Source organism: Magnolia sinica, chromosome 11 (assembly GCF_029962835.1).
Source record: "Magnolia sinica isolate HGM2019 chromosome 11, MsV1, whole genome shotgun sequence".
Lineage (NCBI taxonomy): Eukaryota > Viridiplantae > Streptophyta > Magnoliopsida > Magnoliales > Magnoliaceae > Magnolia > Magnolia sinica.
In genome coordinates this window covers 2,154,725-2,177,369 of record NC_080583.1, presented here as the reverse complement: position 1 = coordinate 2,177,369, position 22,645 = coordinate 2,154,725, and the positions used below count along the sequence as shown (strand labels likewise).

Below are 22,645 nucleotides of genomic sequence, written 5' to 3'. Positions count from 1 at the left end.
CCATATTCAAATACCCTAACACTCTAACCATCCTAAAACACAAACAAGGCACATTAATAGCAAAATCCAATCATCTTACACATCACATTTCCTAATAGTATCCGTATTTATAATAACACAAAGGTCATTTCTCTCACTCATTTATACAAACAAAAGGAAGGTTTAGTCGGGTTTATGACTCTACATATATAAAGTACTATGAACACAAGGACAACATGAAAACAGTGGTGAAAATAGAGGTACTATTTCTACAATTTGAGATGATGCTACTGGTTCAATGACAAGTACATCGTCCAACTAGTGCAAATTACATACAAGATCCAACCCATAAACTCCTACTCATTAGACGAGCTGTTAGAGACTGTAGTGTGAGTGATCTAGGGTTCAATCCTCAGTAGTGTTACCTTTCAAGAAAAGAAAAGATCCATAAAAAACGGTTGGCCCTGGCCTGACAAGCACCTGGTGGAAAATCAAGCTTGCAGGCTAGAAAACAATGGACAGGTGCCAATACAAAGAAAATTATAAGAGCAACCCAACTGATGAGCGGATCGATCAACATTCATGGTGGGGCCAACATGCTGAACAGACTAGATGTCATGCACCCATCACACAGACAATAGTGTACTAGTTGGACGATTGACTTACCGGGCCAACTAATTGTATTTGAGGGATATATATATTATCCTATTTTCACTCCTTTTATCCCCTTGGGGGAGAAGATCACCTAATTTTTTTCAGAAAAATAATGTAAATATATATACCTGATAGAGAAATAGAAAATCTAAATAGGAAAGAAGCAGCAATATTTCCTCCTGAGCTTCGCCATCCAACCATCAGTCTTCCTTTCTCCCGGGACATGATGTGAAGTCCTGCCTTGCTCATTTGAAGGACCTTCATTTGCCATATTCACCTTGGGCCCATGATTCCGGACCTTTAGATTGGGTTGTGGTTCAGTAGATGCAGAAATGCGAAGAGGAGCATCTCGGACCCTCAATTTTTTGGGCATTGTGGCAGAAACCATGGTTTCTTTGGTCTGCCGGTTGTTGTTGCTGCGCAGGGAGCCTGAGGGCAACATAAAAGCATTGTTCTGAGTAAAATGAGGGTAAGCTATGACCCATATCAAAGAATATATGACAGCCATGACCCATGACAAAAATGGAACACAAGGAATGACAGATGAAGAATAAGTAATCAGAAAGGTACTCTCTCTCTCTCTCTCTCTCTCTCTCTCTCTCTCTCTCTCTCTCTTGCATATTATGATTTGACAAAGAATATGATCTGGTTCGAAGATCAGGTTGGTCAACTCATCATGTGAGCCACAATGTTAGAAGCCAGTGGACAGCTTAGAAAAACTTGGCTAAGTTATATTTTCTAGCTGTCCATTCGTTTTTCAAACAGTGGCCTACCTGATGTGTGGACTGGGACTTATTTTTGGTCTGGCGCATCAACTACATTATACAGAGTGGGCCCACCTGCCATGCTGGCACATGCAGGCAGCATGAAGGATGGGCCCCTTATACACGCATGCTAGCCTGGTGAGGCTTTTTGATACTGAAGGTACCTTTTTGCAAATATACCCAAATGTCATGCAAGGCAATTAGAAGAGGAATGAGAACACATGTAAACAATCTCCATGCATTGGCACATGCCCAGAGATAGCTAAAGACACCAAAACATGAAACGAGTGACTCAAGGTGGTGATCCAGCATGTTTTCAGAAAAAAAAAAAAAAAAAAAGAGTTTGTGAGATGTGGTGGCGGCATATACCTGAGCAGACAGTGATAAGGCGACTGCAGGAGGATAGACTTAAGAGGTGACTCATGACACATGCGAAATCCAGGCCATTCATCAACTGGGTCATTCATGCCACAAACATGTGCTGGCCTATTAATTAGGCTGGTGTACTCATTAGGGCAGACCTCGCATGCACACTGAATTTAGACCTTTGGCTATTCTTTTCATAAGAAGTCATTTTACTCAAAACACATGTTGCCCACTTCATAAGTGGACTAGTCTGTATGTTGTTGGATGGCCCTGCCTGATGAACGGTCTGGATCTTTCACAAAACAAGCCAGGTTGGCATTTGCGCCACAAATTCTCTCTTTGGTCTATCATTGCCGCAATTGCATTAGAACTTCATACTTCAGTGGTTACACTTTCACATGTTTACAGGAGGCGGGGTATAAACCTGAAGGCGGTGGCTGTATAACCATCTGATGTGGTCCCTGAGAAGCAGAAACATTGAACCTGCAATCATCACGCCGTTGCTCTGTGTTCGGGACATTTGCAGTCATATTTTCATTCTCCAGATAACACATCAGGGCCTCTGAATCGAAGTAATCATCTGAAGTCATGGATGCAATGCAGGTGCTTTCTGAAATGGAAGAAGATGTCGGAAGATCATCCAATTCCAAATAATCTTCTGTCGAAAAATCATAGCCTTCTGGAGGGTATAAGGGAAAATGATCAAGTCCCATATCATGTGGATGATTTGTGGAAACATCTGGTTGCCCATGCTCCTTCCTACTGACAACCTAAACAGGAATTTAAAAAATAAAATAAAATTGAAGTTAAAAAGAATACAACTGCTTATTCAGTTCAGGGTTCAAAATATCGTTAAAATGGACATATTGCTGTGTGAAGTTATTGCGATACACTCCCATTATGTAAGATAGCTTCTGCTACTTATGATATTCAATTGCATTAGAATCATTTGGGGAGAATGCATCGGTGATAATTTCCAACAATACATGTTTTATCAGAGTTTATTGGCAATACAAATGATCCTTTAACATACATATCTTTATTGCGATGGGAATGCCTGTACTGAATCTCCAGATGAATTCACTGCAAAACATTCCTTATATAATTTTGATTCATGCTGATCTTAGAAACTTTATTCGGTTTCAAGCATATATGAATGTTTTAAGCTTGCTAGTGATGTGCATATAAAGCATGCATCTGTCCAACAGAACCCACTTGCAAAGGCTGAGAAATACCCCTGACTTCACAAATGGCCATAGTACCCTGTATTTCAACGAGTGAGTCTCCCATCTCACAAACTAGTATAATTCACGACAATGGAATGAAGAGAAGCATATGAATTAAATGGACTCGAAGTTTTAAGAAAGAAAACGTTGAATTACAAGAACGAATGGAAAAGAAAGTTAAAAAATCAAGCCCAAAAAAAGGGCCATGCGTAAGGACCCTATTCCATGATGGCCTACACGCTCTTCACTCACCAAATTATTTTGGTCAATTGCAAAACGTCCTGATATGCTAGGATAGAAACTGTGGCACAGATCAAGCACCATCACCTCAACTAACAGATACACTACACTCCTAGGATTCATGTAGAAATAAAAAAAATCAAGACTTGAAGTTCATATTCTACCTGGGAACTGTTTGTGCTTTCATTATCCTCAGTTTCCAACATACGCATCAATATTCCTTCAACGTCCACTTCAGTGTCACCTTGGCTACCATTATTGAGAAAAACTCTGCATAACGAACTGGAACCCTGCAAATGTTCCACCAAAAGAGGAAGTTGATTATTATGTTGTGTCGATAGTAGGGATAAGGGGAATTATCAAACAGGAGGAGGATAAGACTTTATACCCTTTGTCCCATCCGGTACTCATGCATCAACCAGTCAGTTTTTACTCCATTGGGAGCTTGTCCAGTATGGAATTCCAAAGTAGTCTTCCAACCTACAGTAGGAGAATTCGTCGATATTCTATCGTCTTTCCCCCTGGGCTGCCAGTATCCCTCCAGTCTAGCTTCAGCTCTTGGGTCCTCCAAATTGCAAAGGTACAACATCCTCTCTGCACACACCATTGATCTCCATGAACTTATTTACAGTCTAATCAATTTAGTAACATGACTCAAAGCCAACAAGCAAACAGAACAAAATAAAATTTTTAAGTACTACAACACCAAACAGGAGTGGTTTGTGTAATAGATTTGTCCAAAATCTATTCATATTTAAATCAGTGTTGGAATTCGCCAGGCTTGATTATATAAAGCTATGTGCTAAGTAGCTTATTCTATTTAACTCTGGATTTAGGAGCTCACACAACTTTTTTTTTTTGTTTTGGGTTCGCTTGTTAGTACACCCACTGTCAGTTCACACTTCACTGTTAGCCACCCCTACCAGGGAATCAATACCAAGATCTCAGTGTTGAAACGAGGTATCTTTCACTCAGTCTACCACTTGAGCTATGGATCAGGGTGTAGGAGATCAAACAACTTGACAACAAAGAACTGTGGCAGAACAACATACTAAACAGCTAGGGTCAATAATGCATTAAATATGAGACAAAACCAATCCTTACCAGGCAAATTATCGGGTGCAACTGTGTAAGGATTCACTTCTGTAATCACGTTAACAGGGGGAAGATCCCCATGATGCATTCGCTCCAAATGCATCACCATCTCCACATCACCTGCATTTAAGTCGATACAAGGTGGAGAGACAAGTGCTGACGGACGCATGGTGACCAGATTTTGAAGATCAGATCAGGAATTGCCACCTAGGGAAGTTCACGACTGAAAAGTTAGACCAGAAATTATCCAGAAGAACTTCATCCCAGAAATGTAAAAAAATTTTTTTAAAAAAAAATGGCAAGTCAAATCTTAATTCACAAGTTTTCAATATATTGGTGAAGAAATTGGAAGCAAAAAAAAAAAAAAAAAACCACAAAACAAAAGGTAAAAAATTACAAAGGCAGATAAATGGGGGGAGGGGGTGGGTGCTTGTGTCCTTATACTTTTCTGCATCAAAACCAATGTTTTAAATATCGATGAAATCTGCCGATAGATCCCACGATATATCTTGTATACCACGAGTGCGATACGAAATGCACCAGCAGTGAGATATATCCCACATGTTTGATCTAGTGAGCATTTTCGAATTTCGATGCTCTTATTTTCTGTAATTCATGTTAAATTAGTGTCAAATTGTTACAAATTCATGATTTTTCATGTTCTGCATGAAAAAAGAACATGAAAAATCATGAATTGGGAGCTTCAATTTCGAGATTTGGAGGAGATGGGCTGAGTTGCGAAAATTTGAAAAAAAAAAAAAAAAAATCAAAATTTCCCAATTTCTCGCAAATCGTTTGCAATCTTTGTGTTCAAACATCACATCAAACATGTCTGTAACCTAATCTAGTGATTCTTCTTTTGCTTTTGAATGTATTGCTTGTGTTTCCACACATCTTCTTATATTTATAAATTATATGAATAGACATTGAATATACTTGCATCAATTCAGTTATATAACGAATAGATTAGAAACCCATACAAAGAAAACCTATTATGTGTACTTGTTTTTTGTAATGTTTTGATTTATAAGTGCGTATTGATGTCTTTTTTAACAATCACCGAAGTTTCATCGAAATATTCAACCAATTTCCCAATGTTTCCCCATGTTTCCAACAACAACGATACATTATACAATACAACGGATATATCCCATGCGATAACCGATATGTATCCGTATCCCAAGAATGCGATATGTAACATGATACCGATATTTTGAACACTGATCAAAACACATATTTCCACATCGAAACATCGCATCTTCTCACCAAGAAGAAAATGACAAGCCAGCATACCTCATCCTAGGAAATCGCACTCCAAGAGCCATGTGGGTGGAACTTTCATGAGATCCACCCCTGCCCATCAGGTGCCCTGCATCATGTTTACCTTGTGGCCCAAAAATCATGACCAGACAGAACTTAGGTAGAGGTAGGCCACACGCTAGGAAAAAGTTGGGATGGGTGGGACACCCACCATTAGTTTTGCATAGGTACCACCATGGTCTGTTTGTATGTCATCCAATCCATCCATCTGATGTGCCTCATCAGTTTGAAAGAATTATCCAAAAATCACAGTATTCCAAAACTCAGGTGGGCCATACCAATAGACTTTTTGGGTATAATTTATGGGTTGACCCACCTGAGTGTTGAATCATCCTGAATTTTGGGATAAAAGGCCAAGCAATGGGAGATGTACCTGATGGACGGTATGGCTTTCCTGCAAGGTAGGTCATTTCCCCATGTTCAGTCGTTACCTAGTAGGCACCTAAACAAGGTCCGTAAGAGTTTTCCAAATAACTAACTTCAAATAGCATTCAGCTGTTTCTGGAATAGAGGCAAATGCAACAACTATAATAAGCTAAAAAGAAGCCTAATACAATCCAGCAAGTAGAGGTAAAAAACTGTCAGTTTCTTTGCAACTTACCATGTTAATGAATAAATCTTTTGCCTAATTGGGTTTTCCCCAATTAAGCAACGGAACATGCATGTCAGGTAACCATGCCTGACACACAGTTCTCTTAAAATGAAGTGCCATTGCATGTGATTATCGTATGGGAAAAAAGGAGATATAAAAAGAGTAACAGAAAAAACACAACAGCCAGATTCCTGAAGCACATGATTTCACAGAAGGTCGTTAAAATGGAGAAGGTTGAAAAAAGGAAAACCAAATGATTACCTACACCCAAATTCTGCATTTGTGTCAAAAAGCAAGATCTTGATGCTTGAAAGCCCCATATTAACCCTAGAACTTTTTATCATTAAAACCATACTGAAAACATATCAAAAGATCAGTGACGTGACGTACTTGACAAAAGAATCAAAGACAACAAGGAAATGGATTCTATGTCAACGACTAATACTAAAACACAGAAATATTGAACCAACCTAGGAAGGGGAAAAAAAACCCTACCATTCTTTGAAGAGTCCTAGAGAGGACAGGCACCCACTGTAAGAATACATTGGAATGGCCCAGATTCAGAAGATGAAGGATAATAACGTTTCAAGGGAGAACAAAATTCTTCAGTAATCATCAAAGAAATCAATTTCAGAATGGAAGATTTGCAGAAAGAATGAACTGGAATTCAAATAGAATTCCCAAAATTTTGAAATCAGGAATGGAATTGAACAGAATTGGACAACCCAGAAATCAATGTATGGGTTCCAGACCAGATTCCTGCGTACTCTTTTTGAAAAGAAACTCAAGGATCTACAATTGAAATAACAAATTCACCACACTTTCTTCTTTTAAAAATAAAATATACAAAGATTTAAAAAAAGAAAAAAAAAAAAGAATCACTCAAGACAAACATAAGATCTTCAAAGAACTGCCTGAAACAATAAACGACTGAAAACAGAAACCCAAATCAAAGACTTTTCAAATCCATAAAACCAGAATTTCTACAAAAGCATCCCAACTGAATCTAGAAACAAACTCGAAACAGCAGAATTCTATGGTAGCAGAGAAGAGGAATACAATTCTAGAGAAGATTCTTCAAATCTTTCCAGAATTCGAATACTTAGAGAGAGGGGGAAAGCCCTAAAAACCAAAATCTAAACAGAACTTCAGCTGCTTTTAAACCCAAAGCTCAAAATCGACCTAAAAGTAGACGAATCCACTTGATTCCAAATCTGAATTCAACAGAAAAAGATTGAGAAACCGAACATTCAAGAATAAATGCTTTGAAATTCACAAAAATAAAAATAAAAATAAATAAATAAATAAAATCGGATATTTTCTGATTGGTAAGGTGATGCACTCGACAAAAGATCAAAGACAGCAAGGAAATGGATTCTGTGTTAACAACTACTACTAGAACACAGAAACGTGGAATCAATCTGGGAAGAAAAAAAAGAAGAAGAAAAATTACCATCCTCTCTAAGTCCTAGAGAGGACAAACGCCGGCTGTAAGAATACATTGGAACGAACCCAATTTGTAAGATGATTGATAATAAAATTTCAAGGGAGAACAAATTCTTCAGCAATCATCTAAGAAATCAAATTCAGAATGGAAGATTTGCAGAAAGCATGAACTGGAATTCAAATAGAATTCCCAAAATTTTGAAATCAGGGATGGAAATGAACAGAATTGGACGACTAAGAAATAAATGTAAGGCTTCAACACCAGATTCCTGGATCCTCTTGAGAATTCTTTCTAAAAAGAAACTCAGGGATATACAAATCAAATACCAAATTCATCTTCTTTCAAAAATAAAATATACAAAAATTAAAAAGGTTTTTTTTTTTTTTTAAAAAAAAAAGATTCAAGAAAACATCGCTCAAATTCATCAAAGAAATACTGAACAAGAAACTTCAAAAGAATTTCTCAAGACAACCATAAGATATTCAAAGAACTAAAACAGTAAACTGCATAAAAGAGAGAGAGAGAGAGAGGCAAAAAAAAAACCAAAACGAAGTTTTTTCAAATCTACAAAACCAGAAATTGGACAAAACCATCCAAACCGAATCCAGAAACGAACTCGAAACAGCATAATTCTATAGCAGCAGCGAACAGAAAAATTCAATTTTACAGAAGATTCTTCAAATCTTTCCAGAATTCAAATACTTACAAAGACTGGAAAAACCCCAAAATCCCAAACCTAAACAGAACTTCAGATGCCTTCAAACCCAAAGCTAGAAGTCGACCTAAAAGTAGACAAATCCGGTCGATTAGAATTGCGAATTCAACAGAAAAAGATCGAGAAAATGAAAATTTAAGAATAAATGGTTCGGAATTCACAAAAAATCGGACATTTGCTGATCGAATTTCTAACCTCTGAATGGGAAGGAGGAGTTTCGCTCCCTTTTCTTCTGTTTTTCTCACTCTCTCATCGCTCTTCCTCTCTCACTCGAAATCAGTTTTGAAGAAACCGATCATTTAGAGGCTACTCCGGAGTGTTTAACCATGGTTAGCGTTGTCCACGTGGCGAGCCAACATTGATGGAATTACACTGCTCTTTGGCGTCCTTTAGTGGGTCCCACGTCCGTTTGTACCGTTTCGCAGAAGCTTCCTGCGGTGATAAGATCCGAAGCGTTCAAGTGCTCTCAATTACTGACGTGGTTTGGCTAGTGACCCAACACCAGCCAGCTAGCTTGTGTCCAAGCTATGTGGGCCCCACCATAATGTATGTGTCTTATCCACACCGTTAATCCATTTTTTCATCTTATTTTATAGCATGATCCTGAAAATGAGGTAGATCTAAATCACAGGTGGATCACGTCACAGGAAAAACGTATTGATTGAACGTCCACCATCAAAATCTCCTAGGGTCTACTGTAATGTTTATTTTCCATCCAACCGGTTGATAAGGTCACCCAGACCGGAATGAAGGGAAAACACAAATATAAGCTTGATCCAAAACTTCCGTGGCCCCAAAAAAATTTCAACGGTAAGCGTTCAATCCCAAGAGTTTTTGTTTTGTGGTCCAACTGAGATTTGGATATGCCTTATTTTTTAATTCATATCCTAAAATGATCTAGTAAAATGGATGGACAGCGTGGATAAAACGAATACATCATGGTGGGGCCCACAGAGCTTCAACATCAGCTAGCTAGCTGATGTGGGGGTCAGCAGCCAAACCGGGCTCTGGATAACTGATTGCAACGCGCAGCTCGCGTCCATGTTAGTGGTATTCGCGGGTCGCACTTGCGGGGATGCAAGACGCGTTCTGTCCAAGGCCCAATCGGGTGGAAGCGGATTGGCTGGTGCACCACACACCACACACCCTGCTGGTGTTTGTACGTCAACAAGTTCTGTGGATCCCACCATGAGGTATGTATTATATCCAAACCGTCCGTCCATTTTACGAGCTCGTTCTAAATCTTCGACAGAAAAATAAGACAGATCCAAAGGTCAAATGGACCACGCTACAAAAAGCAGTGGGAGATTGAACGTATACCATTGAAAGCCTTCTGAGGTCACAGAAGTTTTGGATCAATATGATATTTGTCTCGACTCTTCTTCCAGGTGTGTGACCTTGTGATGGTGGTCCCTACGAATGTTTTAACGGTAAGAATCATTCTCCCCACTTCTATTTGTGGTGTGGTCCACTTGAGATTTGGATACCAATAATTTTAAGTATCATCCTCTAAAATTATATCTTCAAATGTATGAACGGTGTGGATATAATAAATACATCATTGTGGGCACATATAACTTTAATCTCCTTTGAACCGTTCCTACAGCTCGGAGCTCAAGGAGTTTCAGCGCTCGTCTTCGCACGACACGTACACACATCACGTGTGGTGTGTGGTACACCAGCCAATCCGCTTCCCAATCGCGTCATCGTGGTGGGTCCCACTGGTTAGATTGCTGTTTCGTGTAATCAAGACGGTCCAATCATCTTTCGGGCCATGCACACTTTTAAGTTGGATGGAAACTGTTGGCCCATTTTCCTCGTAGATTCCACTCGTGTGACGACCGGTTAGAAAGGCATACTTTTTCTTACCAACGAATTTACAGGGGTTCTTGCAATGAAAGATCATCCACACGCATGAGACGTCATAACGTGTGGCCGGCTCGTAGGGTTTTAATGGCCCGTCGTTTGCATCCCATCATTGCTAGTGGTGTGGCCCACTTGACCTTGAGAAACTGATGAGGTCATATCCATAAAACGATCTGAAGATGAAAGGAGTGGATGTCACACGGACGTTGCGTGTGGGCCCATAGGGCTTTGGATTACACGGGCACGGAAACGGATTGCAGTTTCTCTATGCAGGGGTTGTTTGGGCCCCACTGTGATGTATCTTTTTTATCCACTCCGTCCATCCATTTCTTTCAGATGATTTTAAGTATATGGGCTCAAAATTGAGGCATATCAACGGCTGAAGTGGACTACACCACCGGAAGCAGTGGTGCCTACCGTTGAAACCTTCCTAGGGCCTTCTGTGAATTTGATTTGCCATCCAACGTTTTCATAAGGTCTATGATAAGGTCACGTAGACCTGAGTGAAGGGAAAACACAAATACCAGCTTAATCAAAACTTCTGCCGGTCCCAAAAAGATTTTAATGTTGGGCGTTTATTCTTCGCTGTGTGGTCCACTTGAGCTTAGATGTGCTTCATTTTTGGGCTAGTACCATAAAATGATCCGGAAAATGGATGGATGGCGTGGATAAAGACCCAAACATCATGGTGGACGCTACATAGCCCCTGCCTGAACTGAATACGTCCAAGTTAGGTAGCGGATTAGGTGCGCACTGGGATCACCCAACATGGTGCGGCCCTGACAGAAGGGACCACCCTGATAAATAAATTGTATATCCACGCCGTTCATCCGCATTTTCATCTTGTTTTATGGCATAATAATAAAAAAGAAAAATGAAGTATATAAAAATCTCAGGTAGACCACACCACAGGAAACAGTAGTGATTGACCATTACAAAATTCTCATGAGCCACCAAATAATTTTGGATCAACCTGAAAATTCTCCCCTCTTCTGAGTCTTTGTGAGTTTATCAACAGGTTGGATGGAAAATAAACATTATAGGTGCATTCAATCACCATTGTTTTTAATGGTGGGCGTTCAATCACCAGTTTTTCTTATGGTACGGTCCACCTGATGTTTGGATCTCTTTATTCTGGGCTATTGCAATTAAATGAGTTGAAAAAGAGAATGGACGGCATGGATATACAATAAACACATCAAGATAGGACCTACGGTTAGAGCTGCACCGTTTTGGGTGTGACCACACCTAATCCGCTGTCCGGCGTGGATATACAAGACACATGCGTGGCAGCGTCCGGTTTGTGGGCAAAGCTCCAACCGGGTGACGTGTCAGTTGTAATGTCATGTGGGAGGGAGCGATATTCAATACATCATAACGGTAATGAGGGACGTGGCTTGCGTACTGAGTTACTCAGTACAGTATACCGTACCGAGTAAACTCTGTGGCACCCACAGTGATTTATTTGTTTTATCCGCTCTGTCCATCTAATTTTCCACCTAATTTTATAGCATGATCCAAAAATTAAATCATATCTAGATCTCAAATGGACAACACGATAGAAAAAGTAGGAAATGAATGCTTACCGTTGAAAAATTTTTAGGGACCACAGAAATTTTGGATCCAGATGATATTTGTGTTTTCCTTTCTTCCATGACTGTTTGAACTTATGAACCAGATGGATGACAAATAATCATCACTGTGGGCCCTGAGAAGATTTCAACGGTACACTTCACTATCCCTACTGTTTCATATGGTGTGGTCCATTCGTGATTTTATACGATTCAAATTTTTTTTATTTTACATTAAAATAATCTGATAAAACTGATGAACGGCTTGGATAAGACACTTAGATTACAGTGGGCTCCACAGGTTACTCTGTACGGTATAGCGTACTGACTAAGAACGCAATCCGCGTCCGGTATTATTTGTTCCCGAGGATTTGGATCAGGAAAGCGGCCGTGTCTTTTGTAGATCTTGCGAGGAAAACAATGCGAACTCTCAATGTATTGATTACGATATATTCGACTGACTCGTCTCGAGATCTCGCGGCTGAGAAGTTTTTAACGGTAAGCATTCAATCCCTACTTCTTCCTTTTGTGTGGTCCACTTAGTCTTTTAACTGCCTCTTTTTTGTTTTTCTGAATAAAATTATTTGAAAAAGTGAATGGACAGTGTGGATAAAATACATGCATCATGGTGGGCCCATAGAGTTATTCCATGTAAGTGGGGTCAACGATCAATGATCTAAACCGTTCATATGGGCTGCTCTGTATGTAGAACGGTAAGGCCCTGTATATCTTCCATATTGAAAGATCCTAAGACGTTGATCTGCCGTCTACATACATATAATTAGACCGCCGGAATGATCCCACGTTCTATGTTCGAGTTCTGAGCCAACACACGTGATGTGTATGTGGAATCCAAACCGTCCATCTGCTACCTCCTCATGGCACCGTGCATCCCAAGAGTCACGAACTAAAAATTAAGATTATTTGATTATCTGCCAATCGCAATATTTGCGCATATTTATTGGACCGTTAAAACGAAAACATCAAAAAAATCATATTTCAAAATCTTTCAAAGGTTAGAATCGTTCAACCACTTTAGTTTTAGTTCTGTAACTTAGCCAAGGTGGCTCGCAGAATTTCATCAGTGTAACTAGTGAGTGCTTGTGTATAAAGTGTCATAGGCTGCTCGTGTATTAAATAAATGCGCACATCCAACCAGTTGGATGATATATTACTATCCATCTAGTTTCTCTCTACTGTGCATGTAAGCAATAAAGAAAACAAAAGATCATAGCCATCCAATCAATGGTCTTCAAAACAATGTTAGAAAATGACCAGAGTTTGGGTTCACGTGCCATCACATTCCCAATAGCTATTTAAAAATTCAAGGGCACCTAAGGGAACCACATTTTCAAAGAAGAAGATAGAAATACGTAGATACATGCAAGACCTCAAGTCCAATCGGTTGAACCATTGTGGTCGACTTAGTGGATAACTCCCAACTTATTAAGAAAGTGCAACATCCAAACCATCCAATGGGTTGCCCCCACCATGAGGATCACTAAATACAAGTATCAGCCCCATCTGCTCATCAGAAGGACCAATCACAGAACAAAATGTCTACCATTGATAATAGAAAAATGCAAGTGTGGTCCACTCAATGAGTGAATGTGGCAGATATTTGCATAAGGTAATCATCATGATAGGGCCAACCTATTCTATGGGTTGGATGTTGTATAAATATGAGAGGTTGGAATTTATCAGCTGGGTGGACTATAATTTATGATGGTTTGATCCACCCATTGAACAACTTCCAATCTATTAGGCGTGTATAACATCCTACAGATCCACCACATACTTAGCATAATGAAGATCAATTGGTGAGAAAGTCACCACATCCACTCATCAGAACCGCACTTTCATTTTCTAATTTAGCACGCATGCATGCGCACGCACACACACAATACACGCATATATGAACTAATAGCCCGCGTTATTTTTCTCATGCACAGCCGGTTGGACCACTAATATATCATCCAACCAATGGATGTATATTATGCTATTATGCATGTGCGGTATCTAACTTATCCAACAGGTTGGCCCTACCATGAGATCACCTTATGAAAAAATTGACTTAGTCGTCCACCTATCAGAGGGAGCCACACCTATACTTATTTGTTATATTAGTGAGTATTCATTGTTTTATATGGTGTGACCAGCTGTGGAATGGGTTGATTTTTGCACTACGCAATCATTATGGTAGACCAACCTATTCAATGGGTGGTGGATGTCAGAGATTGTTGATAATTTTAAAATTATTGGTGATTTTGGTGAAAATTTTGAAAATTCTTTTCTATGCCATGTCTTTTCCTTATTTCACAAGTTTGACGTGTTTATAAAAATAAAATATTATTACTTATTTTTACCATTTTAGAACTACTTTAGGTCTTTAGTTTTTCTCTCTCTCTCTCTCTCTCTCTCTCTCTTTAAAAAGAACGTTTTCTGTAGTTACATACTAACCGTCATTCTCTATATAAGCTTCTTTTGTTGAATTAACACTCATAGCATGAAAATCGGTCCTTAAAATTTATGAAATGATCATTACTTAAGTGTTATTTTTCATCCTTATACCCACTTCCTTTATTGGATTATATAAACTTTTTACTTTTTTAAAAAACTCCACCACAAAGTTGTTACATTGCTTAATTACTCTTAATTCTACTACCAAAAATGCATTCCTAATACCGCTCACCTTCTTATGCAATATGGTGAAGCATAGCATGCTTCTTTTTTTTTGCTTTTCTTTTTTCACACACACCCATGCACACCACCGTACTAGGATTTCACCACCTATGGGTATCGAACCCAATACCTCTGTTGAAACTCCTCAGAGTCTACCACTAAGGCAAGGACTTGAACCCAAGATCCCTTTAATTTGTTGAATCTAATTCTCTAACACAGGAAAGCGTATTTGATTTATAAGAAATATATATCATATATGGAGCGTTCTAATGATTCTTTCTTCAATTTGCAAGTCTGCTTGGTTCATTGCCCTTTTGATATCGCTCTAAAGATATATCCCAAAGGCTCTAGCTCATCAAATGCTTTGCAACCATACTTTTCAATTTTAACAATTCTTTATCATAAGAATTTTAAAAATAATAACACTCAATGTTAACATATTCGAGTACACCAATACCAAAAGAAAAAAGTACATGATGGGAGAACTAATAGAAAGTGGAATAAAACTTAACTAATCTATACTTACCCAAGGGGCTTTAAAGCATCATACAAGCAATGATTGATATGGAGAGAAAGGTCTTAACATCCATGGACAAGAATAAAGAGGAGACAAGAAGTGTAAATAGAAGAGAATGAAAGAGAGACAATAGACAAAAATTACTTTTATTCAAAAAATAAGAGGAGAGAAAGAACTGGATACTGTGTACACATGCCAACCTATTCCCATATATACATTTCCTAATCCTATTAGCATCAAAATTGTAAGGTGCATTTGTGTTAGGAGAATTTGAATGGCTGAGTATTTTAATACCCATTAGCTTCATGATTTTGATGTTCAAACGATGACGGGAATAAAAGATCTTGACAATTTAAATGAGCACGGGATATTATGATGTTAGAAAATTTATGCTTTCAATTTCTAAAAAGATGATGAAATTTTACTCTAACTATTAAGGATTTTGCATATCTTGCTTTACGGTCATTGGTCAGAAGTAATGTTTTTAAGAGGAATGGGCAATGAAAGCTATGGAGCAGGCACAATTGAGGGTCTAAATCAATGATGACACCATTTATATTATGGTCAACATGGACTATCCATTTTCCTTGAAACCGATTGGAAGGTTGATTAATCAAGTGATTTTTTTTTAATTTTTTATTTTAAAGGAATGGGCAATTAGAAGTGGGACCCATGTGATGGATGTCTAGATTAATATTGGAACCACTTTTAATATATATGAATAGTGTGGACCATTCATTTTCATAACTGTTGATTGTAGGTTAGGATTATCCAATCGAAGTGATTTTTAAGAGGGATGGGCAATTAAGGATGGGTCTTGCATAGTCGATATAATAAATTAATGATTAAAACACTTGTGGTATGATTTTTGTAGGCATCGATTGGAAGATTGAGATTATCAATCAAAGTGATTTTTTTGAGGGGGTGAACATCTAAGGGTGGGACCCAAATGATCAATGGTCTAGATCAATGATCTAATCATTTTTAGTAGGATCAATATCAGTTATTCATTTTCCTAGCCACTGATTGGGGGTTATAATCATCCAACCTTATCGGTATTTCTAGAAGGATATGAATCACAAGTGGGACATATATGATGGATGTCATGGATGTCAGGTTATAGATCAATGATCTGACCCTTTGTGGCATGATTAATATGGACTATTAATTTTTCTAGACATTGATTGGAAGATTAGGATCACTGAAATCAAAATAATTTTTTAGAGGGATGTGCATTCGAGGATAGGACCCACATGATTTATTTTCACATGATCAATGATCAGAACATTTATAACATGATTAATATGAACCATCATAATTTCTTTTCCCAAATTTGGATCATTCAACTAAAGTGATTTTCCAAGAATGTGGGAAATCAAGAATGGGACCCAAATGTATAATATTATTAACATGGACCATTCATTTCTTTAGCATTGAATAGTCATTTAGGATTCTCCAATGGAAGTAATTTTTCAAAAGGTATGGGCAACTAAAAGTGGGACCCACATGATGGATATTCTTGGCAATGATTGAACCATTTGCAACATAATCAACATAAACCATCCATTTCAATAGCCATTAAACGAGCGTGAAGATCATTTGACAAAAGTGATTTTTTTTTTTTTTTATATTTATTAGCAATAAGGTTGGGACCATATGATGGATGATTTAGATCAATAATCAGATCATTTTTAGTGGAATCAGTATGGTTATCTCATTTCACTAAACATTGAAGGGGCAGTTAGGATTTTCTAATATAAGTGATTTTGAGCAAGGCTTGTTTACTTAGTTTGGACACTTCATGGATAAATTACAAATACACCACACATAATTCTCAATTTGTAAGTCAGCCAAATACAAATATTACAATTTATGAGAATTACAATGCCCACTATAAGAGTTGTCCAAACAAAGAAATTATAATTGATGACAGTTGCAATATCTGAGCTCTATAATACTTGGTAATTTAAATATCTAGACCATCTAAGGGCATGTTTGGTTGGACCAATTCCATGGGATTAGGTGGGATGGAATGGATTTTAAGGTAATGATGGTGGTGTCAGTATTTGTCCCTTGATCCCATGGGTTTGGGATAGCCCATGGGATATACAACAGCCTGTTTGGACCGTCCCAAATGGATGGGTTTGCATCTACACTGCTTCTTGTAGTGTGCCCCACTCACTGTTTTTATATTTGCCTAAAAATAAGTTTATGACTAAATGTAGGCCGGTGAAAATGATGGACGGAGTGGATATCTCATTGATATCTTGGTGGGCCGCACATAGAGGTGAAAATTCACATCTTGGGATTGGTAGAATCCAAGTTAGCTACGGGCGGTGTTTACGAGGGCGAGGTACATCCCGCCATCCCAAACAGGGATGGGATGAGATGGCGTGGGATAACCCTCATAATCCCATATCCAGTGCCCGGCCAAACACACCCTAAGGGCGTGTTTGGACAGGCCCATCCCACGGGATTAGATTGTAATAGGGTGGATTGCATTCAATGATGGCTGTGTCAGTGGATTGTAGGCAATCCCATGGGATTGCTAAATCCAGGGAATCTACCACCAAGTATGTTTGGCCCGCCTAGTCAATCCCGGGATTACGCCCAGCCAATCCCTTCCAATTTGTTCATCCAAACATGTCCCAGGCAAAAATCATGGGATTAGGTGGGATTAGGAGGGATTGGGTGGATGTCAAGGTAATGATGGTGATGTCAGTGGATTGCTGGCAATCCCATGGGATTGCTCCAATCCAGGCAAAATTTCATCGTGCTTGTTTGGCACGCCCGGCCAATCCCAGGATTACTCCTTCCAATCCCTTCTAATACAATCTAATCCAATCCAGCCTGCCTGGCCAAACAGGCCCTAAATGCACACAATCCCAATGACTAGCCAAGGAAGTTTCCTACCTAACACTTTTTTTAGTTTGACTTAATCAAAGTATACTTAATAATTAAATAATCTAATTAAATTAAGATTTGACATTATCTCTCAAGGTAAGATAACTTTTTGATCATGCCCCATCCCAAATGTGGCCCACAATTCGGAAGGTTTTGAATAACACGGCGATGAAATTAATAAATCATGTGAATGTTCTACGTTCATGATCGTCCACATCAAGGCCCAGTGCAACAGACGTACATGACGACTTACACGTGTATGTCCTCGACTGAGGTTCGAAGAATTGAAAGCCGCCCACCACCCGCCACTGGGATAAAATCACGCGGAGTTGTCCGTACGTTCATGTGGCCCACCTATATTTCTTGCTGAGTACGAAATAATAGCAAATATTCCCGACACGTCGTGGAGGGAGAACCTACATCCATTGGTGCCGTACTATATTATTCACACTTTTTAGAAAATCAGTACCGTGTAAAATACAAGCCCCACCATGGAGATCATGCATTTTAAAATACAACTTATCTGATGATCATATCAGCCTACGCTGTGCGTTGAATCAAACCGTCGGTTCTCCATTGATTCTAAGTTTGTGGCCCGGAAGATAAACATAATGGACTATTTTTTGTTTCATGTGATCTTCATTGAGGGGCCTACCGTTTTCATGGTAGCGATTTCCCACAGGAGTGGCATGTTTGAGGGAAAGATGGTTCGCTACCTGGCGCGTAGTTGATGAATTCTCAAGAGAATCATAACGTCTATGATGATGTTCGGATCCCACGCACTGACGAGAGGAACTCTGATACTCTGGCAGAGTGTTATGGATGATACACAGGCAGTTAGAAACTAAGAACTTACTGGCATATAAGTAATCAAACTAAACCGTCTAATTACGGGTCCCAGCCTGGATGGATCTTGAACCGAAAAATCACGCTTATTTGATTATCTGACTAGAGGATTGCTGGACATTTATTGGACGGCTAATGAAAATTGTCCAATGATCCTATTTCAATAATCAAGTGTTCAAGAAGCAAAGGCTAGGATTGTTGAACGAATATAATTCTCGGATTTCCACTTATCGACGTTGTGTTGGACAATTTAGTCTATTTAATCGAGTGAATGTATGCCACGTTTACAGTTTATAAGTGCCTGCGTATCAACCTTCATCAATTGCGGAGTAGCAAATAACTCCCGTGGTAAACTTACATCTCCCCCGCATCCTTACACCCGACAGGCGTGCCAACTTAAAGGATCGACTGACCAGGTGGGACACGTGGTCTATGTTGGATGTGAACTCGGCAAGTTATTTTACACCGTCCAATCTTTTCCTACAGAAATGGCCCACCTAAGTAAGTGATCTAGCTCGGATTTCGCTTATCATCATCTTCACGATGGGGTCCACGCTTGTTTAGGTGTCAGTTTGCCACCATCCCCACCATCCATGAAGTAAATTCACGGTGATGATGAACACTTCTCCGGTGGGCACGGATGTATGTCGCTTATGAGCTGATGAGTACAAATAGATTATCAGTATCTGATGAACGGTTAGATTTTCGGATCTTCCATGTCCCATCCATAAGAACCGTGCAAGCCGCCAGTACAGCCTATCACGTGGTGAGGCCCACAGGCATTGACCCGGTCAACCTGTATTGGGGCAAGTGGGGATTGATTTGGACCATCAATTGGGGTGGTGTAGCGGCCTACGAATCTTTTCTTGGGTTTGAATGGGACATTAGATTTAGTGGGAGGGGTGAAACCAGCCACTGGTTTTTCTGAAACCAGGAACAGGTATGTCTGAAACTATAGACTGTGACCCACCAGTGATGATCTGAAATATTCATCCAGAGGGCCCCACCACCGTTAAAAACATGCTCAGACACTGCCAGCCGTCCAATAGCACTGATCATTACATCTGTGCGCTCCGACCTGGTTTTAAACATCCGTCCGATGGCTGGGGCCCACAATCGGCTGGATTTTCTCAACTTTGGTCTATTCGAGGTGGGCCCAACTGAACAACGTCTCACACACGACTAGCTTCTGATGAAAATCTTGTGCATCTAGCTGCGTGTGGGCCCCAGCATGGCGCATGACACATCTAACCTGATAAGCATAATTTAGACTGTCTTTTTATTTGAATTGCTTGTATGCCACGTTTGCAAATTCTCAAGAATTTCTAACTGCATGCGCGTATCATCCCTCACATTCTGCCAGAGTATCAAATATTCAGGATTTGGACGACTGAGGCAAGAGTTTGAGTAGCTAATCGCAGTCGCTCGAGTACATTACAAAGTGCCCTCCGTTCACGTGTGGATACAAGACATACGTGTGAGAGATCGGACCGGATTTTCAGGTTATCTTCCTGTATTGATTCATTCTGTAAAAAATCAGACCGACAAATTCAAATACTGGGCCACACATATGTATGGATTTTCAACCATTGATCAACTTCTTTTAGCCATTCCATTTGCTTCATTCATGCAAAACCCACCAAGTTACATAGTATAGGCCTGAATGCTTAGATATATATCGTCAAACGAACGGTCCATGTTTTTCACTCGTGTGGGTCGTTTTCATGTGTGAAGCGAGTGCAGCTGGCAGCTAACCATTCCGGACGTCGCACGGATAATCTACGCACAGTACGGACGGGTTGCACGAGCATAATGAAAATCTCGTTCTCGGAAATTTCTCGGCCTCTGACGGTATAATGGGCAAATCCTCGCTGAAAATAAAATATAAAAAAATATTTATTCTAAACTAATGAAGGATTTTCAAATTTATAAATATAGGTGGAACATGATTTATTTTAGCGGTTAAATAGATTTTACATTAAATCACTGTAAAATCACGAAAATCTGATTTTGTAAACCCTCGAGATATTATCACGATAATACCAATTAATAAAAAATTCGCCAAATTCTCGAGATTCGCCATCCTATCTATGCCACGTGTCTGCTGAAGACGACAATAGTCTGAGAAGTCGGTGGTGTCAGAGACGGGCGCGGATTTCCCGCGAAAGCCTTTGGCAGGAAGTTCCTGCCGATGTATGCTGGTTGGGGCCCACCGAGATTTTGTGAGAGATCCAACCCGTACATCCGTTTTACTGGATCATTTTAGTTCATCACAACAAAAATGGAGTGGATCTAAATCTCATACGGGACACACATGAGGAAAAAGTGGAGATTCAGTGAGTGCTGTTGAAACATTCTTATGACAGGAAAAGATTTATATCAGGCTAAATTTTTATTTTTTAACTTCATCCCAGTGGAAATTGCCTTATAAACGGTTTGGATGGCATATAAACATCAAGGTGGAGCCCAGGAAGGTTTCAACGGTAGGAATTTCTTTCCACAATTTTCCCTTTCGTGTGATCCACTTGAGTTTTTGATCCCCCTAATTTTTGGTTGAGATTACTCAAATGAGCTCGAAAAACGGATGGACGGGGTGGATTTTTCACAAACATCACAGTGGCCCCACCCATCGTCCTTGGCAGGAACTTGCTTTACCAGGAAATCCGCGTCCGTCAGGGACGGTCCGAAGGCACGACACGTGGCAGGGGAAGTTCTCCCTTCCTCTGGCGTTCGCACCATGCAAGTGGGGAGTATGATTGAGCGGGCCTTCCTTCTCGAGTCATCAACGCGGACGGAGGGAAACTATTCTCGTGGGTGGGCCCCACAGATTGCGTGGAATGATAAAAGTGTCTCTATCTTGCAGTGCCTCCATTGTGTATCGTATCGGTTCCGTGGGGCCCACCTTGATATATTTATTCTATCTATTCCGTTCATCAATTTTGAAAGATCATTTTAGGGTATGAGCCCAAAAAGGAGGCAAATCAAAGCCTTAAGTGGACCACACAATGAATATTAAACGGACACCATTAAAAACTTTTTGAGAGGTGCAGAAGTTTTTGATCTAGCTGATATTCGTGTTTTCCCTTCATCCAAGTCAGTGTAATCAGTTTTTAAGGTTGGATGGCAAATATACATCACGGTGGGCCCTAAGATAGTTTCAACGGTAGGCGTTACTATTAACACTGCATCCTGTGGTGTGGTCCACTTGAGCTTTGGATGTGATTTAGGCTCCTACCTAAAAATGATCCGTTAAAATGAATGAACGACGTGGATAAAACACATAGATCACGGTGGGCCCCACAGAATACCTTGCCTAAACCGAAGTACGTGGAGGTGGGCAGGATGCAATCCGCGTGTACGTGGATTAGATCGAGTCCGTTAATTTGACGGGTCGAATACTGATCGTATTATTCTTAATCCAACAGTCTACCTTAAAGAGAAAAAAAAGGAAAAAACAAAAATACTTTTTTGAAGCCACCATACACATCAATGACGCATGGTATTTGAATTTCCCCAGTGGGCCCACCTGTCAGCGATCATCTTTTAGTAACTTTTGGAAGTTTTTGACTATAAGAGATTGCAAGTGGGCGCGACTTGGCTGCGACGTGGAACCAGCTATGTCGGTGTGGCCTGCCCGTAGGGCCCACCTTGATGCATGCATTGTATATCCATGCTGTGTAGAGGTGGGCACCAATAACTCGAATCACCTGATTCAATTTGTCTGGCACGTTTAGATTCGACTCAATCCGAATTGAATGGGTGAGTTGGTCTAAAAGCTTCTCCTAATTCAAATTCAAACTAAGTTGAGTCCGAGTTACCTAATAACTTAACCCGATTCAACTCGAAACTCGATCAGGTCAT

The 22,645-nt window shown here is 39.7% G+C and overlaps 1 protein-coding gene across 3 annotated transcripts; it reads right to left on the bottom strand.

Moving 5' to 3' along the window:
- Positions 1-30: 30 nt before the first annotated feature.
- Positions 31-8,697, bottom strand: LOC131218546 (NAC domain-containing protein 41-like). 3 transcript variants are annotated; one of them, XM_058213149.1, is made up of 6 exons: positions 8,594-8,697; positions 4,334-4,531; positions 3,618-3,823; positions 3,394-3,519; positions 2,188-2,533; positions 31-1,062 (listed from the first exon to the last, which is right to left on the bottom strand). In XM_058213149.1, the coding sequence occupies exons 2-6, from the start codon at positions 4,491-4,493 to the stop codon at positions 782-784; spliced, it is 1,119 nt and encodes a 372-aa protein (XP_058069132.1). In that variant the 5' UTR covers positions 4,494-4,531; positions 8,594-8,697; the 3' UTR covers positions 31-781. The 3 variants fall into 3 exon arrangements, with proteins under 3 accessions (XP_058069132.1, XP_058069134.1, XP_058069133.1); XM_058213151.1 differs by lacking the exon at positions 8,594-8,697 and adding an exon at positions 6,018-6,682; XM_058213150.1 differs by lacking the exon at positions 8,594-8,697 and adding an exon at positions 5,618-5,999.
- Positions 8,698-22,645: the final 13,948 nt, after the last annotated feature.